General features: G+C 56.5%; 1 protein-coding gene across 17 annotated transcripts in view; it reads right to left on the bottom strand.

Moving 5' to 3' along the window:
- Positions 1-16946, bottom strand: part of SYNGAP1 (synaptic Ras GTPase activating protein 1) — a 32022-nt gene that overhangs the window by 14132 nt on the left and 944 nt on the right. For 11 of the 17 annotated variants that reach the window (XR_004422671.1, XR_004422669.1, XR_004422667.1 and 8 more), the window contains exons 1-8: positions 16609-16714; positions 13352-13473; positions 11094-11199; positions 4914-5005; positions 4387-4508; positions 2481-2634; positions 2207-2305; positions 135-761 (exon numbers count right to left, since the gene is read on the bottom strand). Coding sequence is in view for 12 of the 17 variants with exons in the window: in XM_033102702.1 (XP_032958593.1) it covers positions 135-761; positions 2207-2305; positions 2481-2634; positions 4387-4508; positions 4914-5005; positions 11094-11199; positions 13352-13473; positions 16609-16675 (1389 nt within the window). In the remaining 5 variants the exon portion in view is untranslated. Of the gene's footprint in view, positions 1-134; positions 762-2206; positions 2306-2480; positions 2635-4386; positions 4509-4913; positions 5006-5127; positions 5895-8707; positions 8782-8896; positions 8932-11093; positions 11200-11735; positions 11754-13351; positions 13474-16608; positions 16869-16946 lie in introns of those variants that run through there. The other 6 variants (XM_033102701.1, XM_033102705.1, XM_033102711.1 and 3 more) reach the window with 6 other exon arrangements.

The following is a 16946-nucleotide window of genomic DNA, read 5'->3' as shown; positions in this document are numbered from 1 at the left end:
GGGCCGGGAAAATCCAAGGGTCAGCCTCTGTACAATCCAAGCTCATGAAGACAGAAGTGCCCTCTCTGCACTGCCCACTCCCCTGAACCAGTGCCCACTCCCCGGTCACCTCTTCCTGAAGGCGCGGCACTCACCTTGGCCTTGCCTGTACTCTGCAGGATGTGAACCAATGCACTGGCAACCTCCTCCTTGCCCTTGACATTCAGGGCGGGCTCTAGCACTGCACACAGCATCCGATAATGGTTGGTGACATACTCCGCAAACTCTTTATACAGCTCCATGGGCAGGATGCTCATTGTCTGGTAACGTGCTTTCAGCCGTACGGCCGGGCAGCCGCCTTTGCCCTTCCCTCCTGAGCCGCCCCCAGAACCCCCTCCCCCTCCTGAGCCCCCCATGCCCCCCGACCCCCCACTGCCTGTCGGCAGGGTTACGGGGTACCACTGCTCTGTGAAGTGGCGCCCAGCCAAGGTGGCCACGGGCACAGTCACCAGGCCCACATAGCCCGCCTTGTCCTTCTTGCGCTTTTTGTCTGAGTCACGGTACAGATGCAGCCGCAGGGCACGGACAGCCGGCAGGTTGTTAAACTCGAAGTGCTCGCCCCAGAAGACGGTGTCGCCTGAGGCCGAACGGGGCTTGGAGGTGGTTCGTGCATACAGCATGTCATCCAGGCAGAGCTCACAGTAGTACCGCTTCTTGGGGGGCAGCTCCCGGGCCTCTATGATCCACAGCTTCAACACGTTGTCCACCCGGCGGCTGTTGTCCTGGCAGGGTACGGTGGGCACAGCAGATAAATGGGAAGGGACAGAGACACCAAGGGAGGAGATCAGTGAGACAGTGAGACAGAGTCTGTGAGACAGCAGTCATAAAGCTGAGAAATTCACGTCCGCTCGGAACCTGTGAATGTGACCTGATTTGGAAATGGGGTCCTTGCAGCTATAATCGTATTGAGAAGTGGTGATACAGGATTAGAGTGGGCCCTATATCCCACAACTGGAGAGGGAGATTTGGAGACCAGAGACACACTGAGGGAAGGTGGCCCTGTGAAGACGGTGGCAGAAACTGGACAGATGCAGCTCAAGCCAAGGAATGCCAAGGAATGCCAAAGACCACCAGCAACCACCAGCAGCTAGGATGGGGCAAGGAAGGATTCTTCCTACAGCTTCAGAGGGAGCAAGGCCCTGCCAACACCTTGATTTTGGATTTTTAGTCTCCTGAACTGGGAGAGAACAAAGTTCTATTGTTCTAAACAGCCAGTTTGTGGTAATTTGTTAACAGCAGCCCTAAGAAACTAATACAGATGGGTTTGGCTCATACATCAGAAATCAGTACAATGAAATCAGTATTGGGAAAGATTTTAAAAACTAGAATAATAAATGAAAAATATTAAGGTGGAAGTTAAAGGGGAGAACTGGGGAGTCCTTCAAAAACAATCAGGAGTTAATTTTTTAAAAATTAAAGAATTGCATAAACACAGGGCATACATGGGTGAGGCTATATATATAGTCAGTATGAAAAGGGCCTGGGGGGGACACAAGTGACCACCAGCTCGTGGGGAGGCTGTGATGTTGCACCATGAAAGGAGCATGGTGTTTGGACTGCACGGGTTAGATCGCATCCAGCATCTTGGGCCTAGTTCTTTAAGGAGGTCATTGAGAAACGAGGGTTCCGCCCGAAGGGGCCACCAGGACTGTGAGCTCACTGGAAAATGGAGTATAGCTGATGGGACTGAAAGCATTTCTCCTGGAAAACGGAAGTCTGGGGAAAAACAGACACAGAATTTCGGGGCCTAAAGGACCTTAGGGATCATGTATTCCAGCTTCAGTCCCAGAGGGGAGACTGAGGTCCAGAGACTTGGCTAACTGATAGTTGCATGTGACCTACAGAAACGCTGCAAGCAGGGCTGAGCAGCCACCTGTCAGAGTACTAGTGGGCATTTCTGCCTGCGGGGAAGATGGACTGGAGGAATTCCAGAGCCCCTTCGGTTCTATGAGTCTATGATTTCTACGGTAAGGACACAGATCATGAGATAGAAAGAAAGGGAAAAGAAATGGTGGACTCAGAAAAATGGGGGTCACCTCGTGTCCATCCAGGTCCCTCCACCTTGGCCCCTCCTCTCCCAAGCCTCCCCGCTGCCAGCTCGCCTTCCCCCTCAGCTCCCAACTTCCCCGGGGCCTGACCTTTGCCTTATCCCTTACATTCCTGATACCTTGTTGGGTTTTACTGCCCGCTGTAGATTCTCGATCCATTTGTCCCTTTCGGCCGCAGAACGACAGGCAAAGCATTTTGTTCCTGATGACGTTGTTACCTAGAGAGGGGTGTGTAGTTGAGACGGGGGCTGCAGAGGGAAGGTGACGCCCAAGGACTGCAGACTCCACTGCCAAGGCCTTCCTCCCTTCTCCCACCCCTCGCGGGACATCCCCACCTGCGCTAATTTCTCAGTGCCTCTCTGCCCTCACTCCCCAGCACACTACACCCAGTACCTCAAAACAGAACTCCTGGCCCAGGATGGAGCTGTGCACTGGCTTGATAATGGAATCTTCATCCAAGTTGAGCTCCAAGGCCTCGGCCGCGCTGCTGGGACTCAGCAAGGACTCGTGAGAGTGCGACTCCTTAAAGCTCTGCATCAGCCGGGCCCTGGGGGGTGGCAGGCTCAGGAGAGAGGACCTGTGCCCCCACTCGTCTCACACACCAGGGCCTGCATCATCAGTCTGGCTCTAGGATGGGGACTTGGGGAAAGGCCTCCCTGAACCCCTTCCTATATGGTCACAGACACAGACAGAAAGAAAGCAGCCTGTCCCTGGGGGAGCACATGAGGGACGTGAGAACCAGAACCCTCTAAGAAACCCCTTCCCCTCGGTTGACACCTCAGGGGTTGCAAGGTCTGGGGACATCTGGGAACATCTCAACCCAGAAATGACCATGGCAGAGAAACAAAGAGAACGGGGTGGGGGGGAGGGGGCCTGGGACACTTATAGGTGACCGCCAAAACCCAGAGCCTCAATAAAATAGAAGCAAAGAACCACAGTGCAAAGATGTTTGTCTGCGCCTGGCACACAGCTAGTGCTTACAAAACATTTAATGATTCAAAGAATGAATGAATGAGGTTAAGAAGACAAGTTTTAGCAGAATCTGGGTGTGTAGTTACAGCAGTCCAAGGAAACTAAGAGTGATGGGGAAATTACAAGAAAAAGGAGACAAATGAGAATGAAAAAACAAAAGGGGAACTGGGGGAGAAGAGGAGCTAGGGCAAGGAGGAGGAAAGGGGAGACAGAGATACATGCAGAAAAGACAGGATGGGAGATGAGGGGGGTAACTGGAGAGATGGACAGGGGACAGAGATGGGGGTGAGGGGGAAGAAATGGGGATATCACTGGGAGAGCGGAAGAGAGGGGGTGGGGGAACTGGAGGATGGCGGGGCATGAGGAACAGGCCGTGAGCTGTGTGGAGCCGGCTAGGGGATGAAGAGGAGAGCGGGAGGGGAGCGGGAGGGGAGGGAGGGGAGCTCGGCTGTGGGAGCCTCCATGAAGCTATTTATAGCAGCCCCGTCATCTCGGGCTCCATTGCCGTCAGCGCCACGCTCCCCCCGGCCCCCCCACCCGCCCCCGCGGCCAGGAATACCGTGCCCTCACCCCCTACCAGCCCCAAATCCAGCTCTGGTGACTTGATAGGGGGGCAGGGGAAGGTGTGACTCACCTATCCCAACCTCCCTACCTGCCCAATCCCGGGGGTGGCCAGACATGAGGGAAAGGAAGGACAAGGTTTTCCTGGGGAGTGATTGGGTGCAGGGGGAAACCCAGAGAGGGACCCCAAGAAGCAGACAACAGAAGCAGACATCAGATGCCCCCCAAGCCCGGCCTCGGAGACAGTGCCCTCTGGACTCCTCTGAGGATTTCTTCCTGACGCCTCAGTCCCTGGATTAACCCTATGGCCTCCTCTCCCCAGCCAGTCCGCCTGTGCACCTGTGCCAGGCTCCCCCTGCTCTGTCGGGCTCTCCGCTGTCCCTTCCCTCAGCCATTAGCATCTGTCAGCCCAGCCCCACTGCAAACTGCTGCCCTTCCCTCCTACCCTCTCACCTATAGCACACTGCTCCTCTCCCATGGACTCCCCGCTGCTTCCCTGGATTCCTTAATGGCTCCACCACTCCTTCTCTGACCCTCTGTACAGCTGCTTCAGCCCTGGGCTGGAGCCCACCCTTGTGTTGGCCAAAAGAGTCCCTCCTTGGCTTCACCTTCATTCCCTTTCCCGCCTCTCTGTTGGTCCTCTCCCTGTCCTGTACCCCATAATATCCTGCAGCCAACCTGAGGTCTTCACCTTCTGCACTCAGGTAACCCCCACCCTCCAATCTCACTGTGGAGCACCCTCCCGCTCCCGCCCTGTGCCCTGTACCGGTCATGGTCAGCACTTCGGAAGCGAGGCAGGATCTGGCGAAAGCTGCTGGTCCGGTCAAGTTTGGGTTGTGACTTCGTGCGTTTGATAGAGCTTTTTAGCCTCCGGCTCAGGAAGCCTTGCTGGGGGGCAGGAAATGGGAATAGGGGTGGGTTGGGGCAGGGTAGAGTCCCTCAGCTGTTAGAGTCCCAGGCTGAAGGTAGGGTGGGGGAAAAGGGAAGTCTCTAGAGGAGAGGAAAGAGGGATAAGAGCCCTGCTGCCAGTTTGCCTTCCTTTGCTCCCACAGTGGCGAGTGCATACACAAACACACACATACACACACCAGCTTGGAGGAGGTGGGAGGGTTGGTCTGAGAATCAGGGGGGCACAGCCAAGAAGGGGGGAACCAAAGAGGTGGGGAGACTCATATTCCCCCCCCTCTCTTCCTCGTGCTCCTGTCCCCTTTCTCAGACTCCTGGGGCTCCAGCTGGGCCTGGAGGGGAGGGACCAGGCTGAGCCACATCTGGCAGGCACCTTCACTCACTCACCGAGGGCCTGAAGGGCGCAGCGGGGGCGGCCTCCATGCTGTACTGCTTCCCCCCTGGGACGCTCTTCCTCCGTGAGCGACCCAAGTGGTATTCTGGAGGGAAGGAAAGGGCCAGAAGGGAAGTTTCAGAGGGGGTCGCTGTCAGCCCACGTTTCTACCTCTGGCCCCGGCACACTGGCCCACCTCCCTCTGCCCCTCACTCCAGCCTCACCTACCCCCCGGAAAGCAGCAGGAAGAGCAGCGGCGGCTGAGAGGCTGGCGGCAGGAAGGAGGGGGCAAGGAACCCGAGCCGGAGCCCCCCGAAGGGGACGGGGTGGGAGGCCTTAGGCCCATGACTGGGGCTAGCAGTCAGCAGAGGGGCATGGCTGAGAGGGTCACTAAAACCCCAGTAATAATGACACAGATCCACAGAAGATAGGTCCTTGGTGTCCCCCCACCCCACCCAGGAAGAGGCTAACTGGAGGGGAAGTCCGGTTAAGGTCACTGGCTGTAGGCAAGCTTTCCCCTTCCCTCTACTGGACACATCTTCCACCTGCCTCCACACTCCTGGAACCCCCGTCTGTCTGGAGGGCCAGGCTTGCTTCCCATGACCCCCTCCCTGTACTGGAGGGGGAAGTCTTGGAAGGGACCTGTGAGGAACGGCAGAGGAAGAAGCCTGGGGACAGAAAATTCAAGGAAGGGGCAGGCAGGGCGGAGGGGAAAAGGGGCCGGTTCCACGTGCACTGCAGTGGCAGGAACTCAGAAAGGTAGGGGAAAAGAGAAGAATGCAGGGGAGTGGGGATTGGGGGACTCCCAAGTGAGGGTAGGGAGAGAAGGAGGAGGGGAGGTGAATGCGGATGAAGCTCGGACTGCCAAGAGTCTAGAGGGATGGCAGCTCTGAAGAGGGAAGCTAAGGCTCTGCTGCCAGGGAATTTAGAGGGGCCAAGGGGCTAGAGGAGAATGAAAGTGGGGGATGCCAAGCTCCGGCTCCAGCTCCAGAATGGCTGCCCAGGCCTGGGCTCCCCCCTCAGCCCCACAGTCACCACTGCAGCCAATGGGGGGGCAGGTGCTGCATCAGGGGCGGGGCTACCATCTCCACGGCAACAAGAAGCTACAGGCTGGAGGGGGATGGACCGGAAGAGCTGCCTGTTAACCCTCTAGGTTCCAGAACAAGGGAGGTCCAGAGCTACATTTTCACTGTCTGCTTCCAGAATGGCAAACTGCCCTAGAATCAGTCCCCGGATTCCCCTTGCCTCTCAAACCCAAGTGTTAGGAGGTCTGCACACAAAACACGATCTCATGACAGAAGAGCCCTTGTCAGTCCCTCAGGAATACATGTGTAGACCACAGAACATACACTGAGTTGTGGGAGTACGTGTGCGAGAACCACGACGCAAAACCAAATCAGGACCTCGGTGCTTCGCAGGCATACAGACAACTGTGAGCATGGGGGACCCTAGGCCACAGTCTGAGACCCTGAGGCCCACATATCCCACGGACACGTGCTGAGACATATGTGAGCGCTACAGCAGGGGAGGACATTCTTGGACCCAGAAGCTCACATGGGAGCTGCTGGTGTGGATATGTGGCCGGAGTCCCTCAGGCCATCGTGTGGGCAGCACATTACAGAAGTAGACGTTTCACCCTGAGACACACACGGCCCCACACAGGGAAGCCGGTTTAACCTCTAGGATATGCGCTGAGTTCACCATGGTCCCCACCGCATCAGGTTATCCCCGCATCCCACAAGCACAACCCCCTCCATTCACATGAAAAGTGCAACTCCATCCACTCTGCTTCAGAACAACCCTTATTCTCCCTCAGCCCTTCCCTGACTCCAACACAAGCCTTGTGACTGCTACCACCATAAAGGAAAGACAAGGAGCAAGTGTGTTCATTATCCTTCTGTTACACACTCAACAATGCATTGAAGGGCTCAGGATATCTTTTTCTTAGTCTGACTTTCTCAGGGATGGCAACCTAGCTCAGCCATTGTTTTCAGAGCAAGCTCCTCCAATAAAGGCATACAACAAAGTCTAATTTTAAATCCACTAAAATTTGCTGTGGAACTAAAGAATTAACAGGAGAACACATTTGCTAATTGGTTCGCTTGGTTCTTGGAAGTAATCTAACCTTACACATATTCCCAGGAACTACGATCCATGAACTCACACATAAGTCACAGGTACATGGAGGCCACATACACATATGCTTACAAAGATTCACTGCCGCAAGGACAAGAATAGCAGAAACACAGAGGAAAAGGGGGCAGAGTGACAGAAGCCCAGGACATCCTGTTATTAGTGCCACATGCAGTGACATGTACAGAAAAGACAGCACATACCCATGTACAAACACGCGCGCGCGCGCGCACACACACACACACACACACACACACAGCAAACCTGATCCGCATACACTGTGATCCTGGGTCTCCATGTCCCATCCTTGCACGATGTATACACGCATGCACACACATAACAGCCACCTACACACACCCGTAACACAGGCATTGTGCACACACCCACACATGTACACACCCTGTGTACACACACAATTGCTCACACACACACACAGCAAGGGCTTGAACTGCCACCTCTTCAGCCTCTCTAATCTTGCCATCACCACAGAATCTCCCCCTGCCCTGCAATCCCCTGAATCTTGAACCTTCCCTTTGGCCTTTCTTCCTTATCACACCCAGCTGGCAGCTCTCACCGGGAGCCAAAGGAGGGAGGCTGTCAGAGCAGGATGAGGAACAGAGTTGGACAGAGAGCAAAGAAATGGGGGGCAAAACTCTACGCTGGGGACAGGAACCTCTAATGACAGTCCCTGCTGTGACAGGCCTCACTGTGAGCCAGCGTCTACATTTAGTGGCCTCCCCTGATCCTACATGGCCTACGTGAACCCCATCTTCCCACTTCCTTGAAGGCCTGATCCCCTCCATCTCAGCTCCGAGGCCCCTTCTCCACCATCTCCACCCCGTTACCCATCCTAAACTCTTATCCTCTCTTCTCTCTTCTGAATCTGGCTTCCAAATCTCTAGTTACTCTTTCTCCCTGGCTCTCTCTTCTCTCCTCTCCAAGCCTCTCTCATTCCTCCTCTTCCCCTTCCCCCCCACTTTTCCTCTTTACCCCATTCTCTCTTTTCAGCTTTTCGGTCCCCACTCCCTGCCAGAGCAGGGCTCACACCTGCCTAGCCCAAAGGTGCTTCATATACAGTAGGATTTCAAGGAACACACACACACACACACACACACACACACTTTACTCCCTGCCCCCACTTGCACACCACCCACAACCAGACACACCCTGGACACCCATGCTGGGGCTGACACAGATACCAAGATCAATGTTGGAACACACATGCAAAGACACACACCTGCCACCAGGGACACGGAAAATCCTGCTCATGCAGCGATACATATCCCCACACGCAGGAGACTGCTGGAGGTGAGCCCCAGTCAGGGACATGCGTGTTCAGGGTCAGAGGTGACCTGTACTAGTGTGGCCCCGGGCTGCCCCCCAAGCCAGTGGCTGGCCCAGCAGCCTCCTAAGCAGGAACCGTGCAGAGGCAGGATAAGACAGGGCTGGCTGCACATGTGTGCAAGAGGAACTGGGTCCCCATGTGTACATGGCACTGACACACAGGGGACATCAGCATGGACAGGGACACACATGTGGACACACGGGCTGCCGCCTCTATCGAGGGGCTCCAAGACCACCCCAAACCGGCCGCCCCCGCGCGTTTGAGACCCTGGCCCCACGAGGCCCCTACCCGACCTCCACCCCCGACCTCCGCTGCCCCCTCTCCAGTTACCATAACTCCCCCCACTCGGAAGATGCAGCGAGAACATGCGGAGGGAGCAGCTGCTGCCGCCACCGCCGCCGCCGCCGCCGCCGCCGCCGCCGCGGCTTCCCCACCCCCTCCCTGCACCCACGCACACGCGCGCCCCCGCCCCCACGCGCCCCCCACGCGCTCTCCTCGTCCACGAGGCCCCGCCCTTACCTCGCACCGCCCCCCGGGGGGGTCGGGGGTGTCCCCGGTGGGGGAGGGGCCCCGCCCCTGCGCGGGGGAAGGGCGGGGTGCGGCGAGAGAGGGGGCGGCGCGGCCCGGCTCGCGCCGCCCGGCGCGGTGGGGGCGGCGGCGGGGCCCGGGACGGCCCGGACGGCCGCGCGGTGACGGCCGCGGGAACGGCTCCCTCCGCCGCCGCTCCCGCCGCTGCCGCCGTTGCCCGGGCCCCGCCGCCGTTGCTAGGCGACCGCTGCTGCCGTGGCCGCCTCTGTCACGAGCCCCGTCGCCCGGAGACAGCGCGAGAGAGACGGGGGAGGGGGGCGAGGGGACCCCCCAAACCAACCGGGCCTCCCACCATCCCCTCCAGAACAGGACCCCCTACAACAAAACCACGGAGGGAATGAGGGGCGGCGGCTCCACCCAGCAGAGGAGGAGCCCTGGATTCCAATGCCCCTCAAAGGTCCGGCGACCTCTTCTGGGCTCGAGCATCCAAAGCCTCAGCCCACACCTCCGTGGACCCAGGCCCCCAAGACCCCATGTCCCCAGCACATCCTCCATGCCCTTTACATAGGTATGCCACTGAAAAAACCCCACACGTTCACCAACTTTCAACTCTCTCACTAAAGCCTCCTCCCAAATACATATACCCTGGACCCCCTCCCAACCCCGACTGAATCCCCAACTAACAACCTCCACAACTCCAAACACACATGGGTGCCCCCACCCAAAACACACAGGAGACCCACACCGGAGACGCCAGAACCTGAGGACTCAAGGTAAAGAGAAAGATGGGGAACATGTGGACAGAGACACCAACTGCCACTGGTGACACCAAAAACATGCTCCATGAGCATGTGACCATTCTGGCCTGGACACAGGTATGAACGTGTGCACACCAACACACACACCTTTCCTAGACATGGACATGACTCACACACACGCACAGATGTGACAGACATGATACACATTCCCTGTACACACACACCACCACCACCTGGCTTTGCCTGAGATGTGCTACCCACACACCACCATGGTGTGTCCATCACAGTGACACACATCCCTGACCACCCACCCACCCAGGGTCTCAGAGCAGGCCCCCAGAGGCAGTGAGACCTGGGCCTATCAGAAGAGGGCTGAAGGGAGCCAAGGGATAGACACAGGCCACTGGCTCTCGCTAGGGAAGAAAAACCGGAAGCCTGGACCCCTGAGGGGAGGGGGGCTGGTGGAAGAAAGGGGTCACCAGGGGGTGAGGGGGGATGCAGGGCCTGGCTCCCTGATCCTGGAAGGGGAATGCGGTGGTAGAGGGCAGTGATGAGGGGTTTCGGGGGCTGAGGGCCTCTCTCTACACCTTGGCTGCAAATCTCTGTTCTCTGCCTTCATCTCCCCTCACTGTTCCCATGGAAACCTTTTAAGCGAACTTCTCAGGAAGACAAAAATCTTTTTTTAAATGACTAAAGAGGGGGGTGGAGGGGGGCAGAAACTGGGAGGGAGGGGAAGAAACAGATGGAGAGAGGGAGAGAGTTGGAGAGACAGACTGAGCGCATGGCTCTACAGACAGACAGAAAGTAGCTGAGGTGGGGATGTCATGGAGTTTCCCCGGGAGCAGAGGGGAGAGACAGAGCAACCAAGAGGGGCAGAGAAATAAGATAAATCCGGAGGAAGTAAAAGGGGGTGAGAGAATTGCGGAAAATAGAAGCAGTTGATGAGAGGGAAAGGGGGCAAGAAAAGAGGGGCGGGCCCACAGGCCAGAAGGTCTGGAGGAAGAATCAGGGGTGAGGAGGTGGGCAGAGGTCTGGGGGGAGGGCAGGAACTAGGTCGTTCTTTCCGAGATCCCAGCCCGAGGGCTGGGAGGGGCCGGGGCAGGGGCAGGAACACTCGGACAGGAAGCTAAAGATCTAAGGAGACTATTTTTACTGGCACCAGGAAAACAGTGAAACTTCGCTGCTGGAGAGGAAAAAGGGAGCGCCACAGAGCCAGCGCTGTCACCCCGAGCCCCGGTCCCGCTCCAGATCCCAGAGGAGGGTGCCTTCTCCTCCCGGGCTCCCACTCGCGGCGCGCGAGACTTTGTCTCCGCCTCCTCCCGGGCGCGGACAGCTCCCCAGCCCCCCGCCTTGCCCGCCCCAGCAGCCCGCTCCACCTTCAGCCCTCTCCCCGAGACTGTCCGAGGCCCCGTGCCTGTCGGCCGCCGTACCATGCTCGCCGTGGGGCCGCCCCTCCACCGGCACGGAGACTGTGCGTCTCAGCAGTTTGTTGCGGCTGGACTCGCTCCTCCGGTCCCGGATCAGCAGGGGGTGTATCTAGGGGATGCGGGGGGTGTCAGAGCTCACCCGCCCCGGCCGTCCCTGCTCTTTTCTCCCCGACCAGGCAGCCGAAACCTTCCGTTGCACCGCCTGCCCACCCTCTGCCGCTGCCCCTCCACACTTTTTTTCCCCTCGACACTTTTTAAGTGTCGCTGGGTGAATCGATCTCTCTTTCCCTTCTCTCGCCAAGTCTCTCTCCTTCGTTCCTTCCCGTCCCACCCTCCTCTCTTTTCCCTCCATTTCTTTTGAAACACCCTCCGGGGAGTTCTCCCAAACCCTCGTCATCTCTAACTGCAGCCCCTCAGGAGTTGGCGACTCCCTGCATCCACTGTCTCCTTGACCTTCAGTCCCCCCATTCTCCCTGCTTGCCTCCCACCTCCCTCACCCCTCCCTCCCTCCGTGCCTGTCACGGGGGTAGCAGAAGCTGCCTGTTTAATCAGGATCCACAGCTTGTATCCCACCCACGCCGGGCTTGCGGCCAGACTGGGACCCAACCTCCCCACCCCCCAGAGGGCCTGGTCACCTCCCCGCACCTTTCATCTCCTCCCTTTGCTTCCATTGAGGGCACGTGGCCCTCAACCTCTCTTACTTTCCTTCTGCCGCTCCCTGAGCCTCAGCCCAACTACTCCCTGCCGCCTCCTTTCCAACCTCCCCCTCTCCCCCACCCCACAGGAACTATCTCCACCCCGCCATCGCCAGCCCGTGGCCTACACACTGCTCATTTTCCCAGCTCCCTCCCACCCCCTCTCTCTCCTTCCTGCTCCACTCTGGCCACTGCTGTTGCCCCTTAGCTTGTTGGCGACCAGTCCCCTTGACCTGTCCTCACCTCTGCCATTCCTTCCCTACCCCATCCCTTCATCCTCACAACAGTCCCCACTCTATTGGTTCCGGTTTCCCCAATTCATCCTACAGACCCCAAACCTTTGGTGAAGACTGCTGACCACTAGTAAGTCACTCGAATGCCCCCAACGCCTAAAACTTGGACTACACAAAGCACCTCTGCCTTTAAAGTCACCAGGTCCTCCCTGGAGACCTCAACTTTACTGCGTGGCCTGGAAGCTCTCTACCCAGCCGTCTCTCCTTGCCAACCAGGTCCCTCAAAACCCTGGTTAATCTCAACCCCCACTCTAGGGCTGTCTCACCACAACTTCCCCAGCAGCTTTCGGGGCATATCTCTCATAGCCTCTCTGGTCTCCTAACTACCCTATCACCCTCTAAAGTTGATCCCCCAAATCACCCCCACTCCCTGAACCACACCTCTGGGCATCCACCCTTCATATTTTCACCCCCTATTTCTTCTGATGGAGCCTCCACTGGTGACCCATCTCCCAAATCTGAAGCCACACTCCCCTGGCTCTCTAATCACCCTGCATGACTGCCACCTCCCACAAGATGCTTCTGTTCATTTCACGTCTTTCACACTGGCTAGTCCCTGCCCCATCTCCTTCAGACAACTTGCCGCACTCCCAGTTCCCCACACCCCTGGCATCTTTTCCCGGGGCATCTCCTGTATTTGTTCCTGATGTCCCTGGTGAAAGCCCTCTCAGTGTCTCTCCACACCTGATCTCAGGTACATTGCCAGTCTTCAGGGCTCTTCCCGCCAAGACCCACCGACCTCTGTCATCTCTCCCAGGATCCTCCAGCCCCCTCCCAGTTTCCCAAAGACCCCACTCTTTCCTGCCTTTTCTCTGAGTCCCAGTCCCTGGACTCTGTCCCGTGATGGAGAAAGGACTGGTTAGTACTAAGTGACGGGTCTTGCTCAGTGCGGGAAGAGGAGAGGGTTCCTGAGGATGGCTTTGGAGCTGATCCCTCCAAAGCAATCCCCACTTCTTCACCCTTCAGTTTATTTTCCCCATCCTAGCCGATCCCACAGTATGGGCAGGTGGAAACAAGAGGCAGTCCCCCATCTTCAGAACCACATCTCCCCAACACTGCACATGGCCCTCAAAGACCCCTGTGAGAATGCTGGCCCCTTTTCACATCCCAGCCCAAATCTCAGTGGCCACCCTCCTCCCACTGCTTGCAAATATAGCTTCTTTGTCAGCCTTCTCGGTGTCTCCTGTCCCTTCACTAACGAGGATTCTCCCCATATTTCTCTCCACATTCTCCCACCCGACCCAGTGGTCCTTTTCCAATCTTCCCTGCTCACCTCATCCTCATCCAGCATGAGAAGCTGGTTCCCCGAGATGATGCAGAACCGGGGGTTCCAACCAGGACGATCATATGGGGAATGAACGTATTGGGTTCGGTGCATAGGGGGTCCCCGTACATCTGGGGGACAGAGACACACAAAACGGTAAGGGAGGCTCTATGCATTTGGGAGACAGAGGCCTAAAGTGGTATGAAGAGAGTCCACAAAGCAGGAAAAGGGGACCCCACATGCCTTGAGGAGATCAAATTGGGGGTGACTTTAAAGGAACAAAGATAAGCTTCTATATCTGGGGTAAAAGAGGGGAGGGGAATCGCATCACAGGGGGCTCTGTGGACTTGGGAGAAGAAATATAGAGGGGTGGCACAGGAGGAGAATTATATCATGATAGAGAGCATACAAGTTTGGAGGCAGAGAAAGGTGAAAGCTCTCCATCCATTTCAAAAAAATAAAAAGGTGAGGGCAGCAAAACTGGCAGAAGAAAAATCCACAGAGGGGTTGGTGGCAGGTGTCTGGGAAGACGAGGGCATCCAAATAACTGCAGAAGACAAGAACTTGGAAGGTGGCACGACCCACCTGCAAGGGAATAAGAGGAAAGCCACACACCTGTGGGAAAGAAGGATGGACTGGGGGTGTAGAAACATTTCGGTCATGGGATTCTGAGAGCTAAACATCTGGAAAAGAGATGGATGAGGGAGCTCATCTATTCAGAGCCATAGACATGAGCAGGCCTCCCCTCCACTTCTCTTTTTTGCTCCCTCCTCTGCTAGCCCAACCCTGCTCATCCTTTGGGGAAAGTTCTGGTTCTTCTGGTGGTAGGGGGAGGATGGGTCTTGTCAGCATTTGGCTGTGGGGGGACTGGGAGCGAGGAGGTAGGAAAGATGCCCTTGTTTGAATGAACAGAGACTGACTGGATTCTTCCCCCATTCCATGCTGAGATCAAAGATTCAATACTGCACCTGCCCCACCAAGTCTCCATGGGTTAGGAACCTTCCCAAGGCACAGTGAGGAGTTTGAGGAAGGAAGAGGGGAGGGAAGAATGGAAGATCCAGGCCTGTGACATAGAGGGAGCCTCCAAAGATTAAAGCTGGGCACGGGGACAAAACTTCTAGAAAAGAACAGTAGGCCAAGGGTCGCCCATGCTCAGAAATGCCCCCAGGGTCACCTTCCCCACTTTGCTGTTCTTCTTCCCGCGACCCCATCCCTGCAAACTTCCTCTCCTTTAAACCCCAATGCCACAAACCATCACAGGGACACAGGGGACAGACCCTATGGAAGTGAGAGAGAAATCAAATCAGTGATAGAAAATAGGCTTAAGGTATCACAGTGTGAGAGTTTAGAGCAAGAAACATCAAATTCTGTTATCTTTACAGAATAATTAATCAGGAGTATAATGCAAGAAAAGAACTGGTCTTTGAGCTTCTTTCCAACTGAATGTCCTGCATAGGAGAGTTTTGAAAACTCTAGCCCTTTTCTGTCTACAAACATGTGCCTCAAATGTACCCAACCTGTAGATCAGAGTCAGAGATGAATTCCCAGAATACAGACATCTAGAAACCCCAATGTTTGGAAAGTCTCACTATCTCAATGCCATTTCGGAGACTCTAACGAATACCTTCTAGATACAGAAATCACCAAGGCTCTGAGAGTGCGGCCACTGCAGGCAACTTGCCCGCGGCGCTCAAACTCTGAGGACCCCCAGAGGAGAAATCTGCTGATACACACCATCATTAGGGGAGGGACTGCTCCAGGCTGCAGCCACTGGGAGGCAGGTTAGACTTCAGGGGACACCTCCCTGGGAGCAGGGAAGCACGCAAGAACTTAGCTTAGGAGCAACTCTGGACACACACACACTGTCTGGACTTAAAGTAAGGAAAATTCTGGAGGCAGATGCAAGAGATAGAGGAACACAGCTGAGAAAGGGGCAAGAGGTACTAGGATGAGAAATCCCACAGGGCTCAGAGGCGGGTTTCTTGTAGGCTCTGATCCACCCACCAAAACCTGTGTCTTTGCACCCCAAATGTCCAACACCCCAGAAAGTAGAAGAGACAAGAAAAGAGGAATGGGTGATAAAAGCTGGGGCATTAGGGGAAATTGGATATCACAGGCTTGTGGCGACAAGAAGGGGAGAAGGGTAGGGAATAGAGGGTGGGCTGGGGGACAGGTAACAGGGATGGAAGGGATGGATCTAGAAGAGGAGGCAGGAATGATGGTAAATCCCTAGGGACAAGTATCAGAAGGGCCCCACTAGACATGGAGCAGAGGAAACGAGGTGGAGCTAATAGGAGGAGTAGGACCAGGGGATCAAGAAGGCGGGGGTGAAGAGGAGGCAGACATGTAGGAGCTACCAGGCAGAAGAGAGGGAACGAGAGGGACACCAGAGAAGGGACTGATATAGGGGAAGGACAGAAGGGGGACTCATATAAGGAACGGACACCATATGGGGGGAAAGATATAGGTGATGGACATCAGAGGAGGGAGGGGGAATGGAAATAAGGATTGGAGGTGGGGGAGGGGGTAAAAGTGGTGAAGTGAATGGAGCAGGTAAGACCCCAGGGGTTACATTACACCGGTGGAGGGCCTTCATGAGGGTCAGAGTCCGGGGCAGTCTAACCGGCCTCTCTACTCCCATTGCTCAATCTTACTTATATTGCCCCCCCCACACCAAACACACACATATTTGGCCCTCCCCCTGCCCTGGTCTCTCCTCCCCCAACCCACTCCCTCTCCTCTCTTCCCTCCATCTGGACCCTCCCCCCCCCACTGCCTCCCTCTCTCTCCATCTGGCCCCTTCTTCTCTCCCTCCATCCTCCTCTTTTTCTACCCCCTACCATTCTCTAAGCCCCCCCACAATATTCTACTGCTTCTCTTTTCACCCGTTCTCCTTTCTCCTTCCTAGCCCGTCTCCTGACTCTGTCCTTCTGTTTCCTTGATATTTTCCTCATCGCTAAGCTCCCACCTCCAAATTATTTCTGCAGCTCTTCCCCCCAACCCTATCCTATTTTCCCACCCTTTCTGGCGATCTCTTTCCCCTTCATCATTTTCACCTCAGCCCCCTTCAAGGCCAGTTTCCTGTCCCCTCCGGTCCCTATCTACCCCTATCCTCTAGCCTCCAATCCCTCCTTCCCGTTGCTCCCATCCCTGTCTTCCCAGCCCTCCTCTCTCCCTCCTGGCCCCGGCTCTGCCCCCTCCTCCGCCCTGCCCCTCCCCCCTTTGCCCCCCCCCAACTGGCCCTCCCCCTTCCCTCACCACCGTACCTCTGAAGGGGGCATAGGACATCGCGGGGATGCTCCCCCGATGGATGGACGCGCGAGACCTGCTCATCAGGCCTGGGGGGAGGGGGCGGGGGGACGGGGGAGAAAGAGAAGAGAGAAAGAGGGGGAGAGAGAGGGGGAGAAGGAGGAGGAGGTGGAGGAGGAGGAGAAGAGAGGAGGAGAGAGGAGCAGAGAGGAGCAGAGAGGAGGAGAGAGGAGGAGGAGGAGGAGAATAGGAACCAACGGCAGCGGCGGCAGCCGGGAGAGAGAGAGAGAGAGAGAGAGAGGGAGAGAGAGGGGGGCGGGGGAGTGAGCGAGAGAGGAGAGAGCAGGAGGAGGAG

This window comes from Rhinolophus ferrumequinum, chromosome 3 (assembly GCF_004115265.2).
Source record: "Rhinolophus ferrumequinum isolate MPI-CBG mRhiFer1 chromosome 3, mRhiFer1_v1.p, whole genome shotgun sequence".
Taxonomy (NCBI): Eukaryota; Metazoa; Chordata; class Mammalia; order Chiroptera; family Rhinolophidae; genus Rhinolophus; species Rhinolophus ferrumequinum.
Note: the sequence above shows the minus strand (reverse complement) of the source record. Positions and strands in the feature narration are given on the sequence as shown.